The 1,192-nt window shown below is 66.2% G+C and overlaps 1 protein-coding gene across 1 annotated transcript in view; it reads right to left on the bottom strand.

The window, feature by feature from the left end:
• LOC102038535 (S-adenosylmethionine synthase-like) overlaps positions 1-1,192 on the bottom strand; it is a gene marked incomplete at its 3' end in the record, with an annotated part of 1,464 nt that continues 272 nt past the window's right edge. The window contains 5 exon segments of the mRNA XM_014311160.1: positions 1-186; positions 455-673; positions 754-897; positions 972-1,084; positions 1,163-1,192. The exon segment at positions 1,163-1,192 is cut by the window's right edge and continues 25 nt beyond it. Of these exon segments, the coding sequence (XP_014166635.1) occupies positions 1-186; positions 455-673; positions 754-897; positions 972-1,084; positions 1,163-1,192 (692 nt within the window).

Here is a 1,192-nt window from a genome sequence, read left to right on the forward strand (position 1 = left end):
CACCTGGACCAGCACCCTGCGGCACAGCCCGGCCTTCACCAGGGACTTGGCCACCCAGCGCGCGGCGTAGGCGGCCGAGCGATCCACCTTGGTGTAGTCCTTGCCCGAGAAGGCGCCGCCGCCGTGCGCCCCCCAGCCCCCGTACGTGTCCACGATGATCTTGCGGCCGGTGAGCCCCGCGTCACCCTGGGGGGACAGGGACAGCAGCGTCACAACCCTGTCTGCACTGTCACCAGTGTCATCATCACTGTTCTGTGAGCGCTGTCATGGTACCACTGCCACCATTAGCACACCACCTGTACGCCATTCTCACCACCACTGTGCCACCCTAAGTGTCACCATCACCACGTCAGCACTGTCACCATGTTGTCACCTGCCCTCAGCACCACACCATCACTGTGCCACCGTCACCAGCACAGTGTCACTGCTGTCCCCACAGTGCCCCGGGCTGCACCTGGGGCCCGCCGATGACGAAGCGGCCGCTGGGCTGCAGGTGGTAGATGGTGTCATCATCCAGGTACTTGGGGGGCACCACGGCCTTGATGACCTTCTCCTTGAGGGCGTCGCGCATCTCATCCAGGCACACGTCCTCGTCGTGCTGCACCGAGATGACGATGGTGTGCACCCGGATGGGGATCACGGCCCCGCGGTCCTGCATGTACTGCACTGTCACCTGTGGGGACACCACACCAGTCAGAGGCCAGGCGGGGACACGGGGCTGCCGAGGGCTCTGTGGAGCCACCAACACCTCACCTGTGTCTTGGAGTCGGGGCGCAGCCAGGGCAGGGCTCCGCTGCGGCGCAGCTCGGCCAGCTTGGCGTTGAGCTTGTGTGCCAGGACGATGGTCAGGGGCATGCACTCCTCCGTCTCGTCCGTGGCGTAGCCGAACATCAGCCCCTGGGGCACAGGGACAAGGGGGTCACACTCGGCCCTCGGTCACGCCACGGGGAGCCCACGGCCCCGGGGCTCACCTGGTCACCAGCACCAATGTCCTCCTCGCTGCGGTCCAGGTGCACGCCCTGGGCGATGTCCGGGGACTGCTGCTCCAGGGCCACCAGCACGTTGCACGTCTTGTAGTCAAAGCCTGAGGGGACAAAGGGGGCTCTTGTGAGCCTGGTGCCACCCCGAGCTGTCGCTGAGGCCGTGGCAGCCCGGAACACACCTTTGGAGGAGTCGGCGTCGCCCATGTGCC

This window comes from Geospiza fortis, unplaced genomic scaffold (assembly GCF_000277835.1).
Source record: "Geospiza fortis unplaced genomic scaffold, GeoFor_1.0 scaffold658, whole genome shotgun sequence".
Taxonomy (NCBI): Eukaryota; Metazoa; Chordata; class Aves; order Passeriformes; family Thraupidae; genus Geospiza; species Geospiza fortis.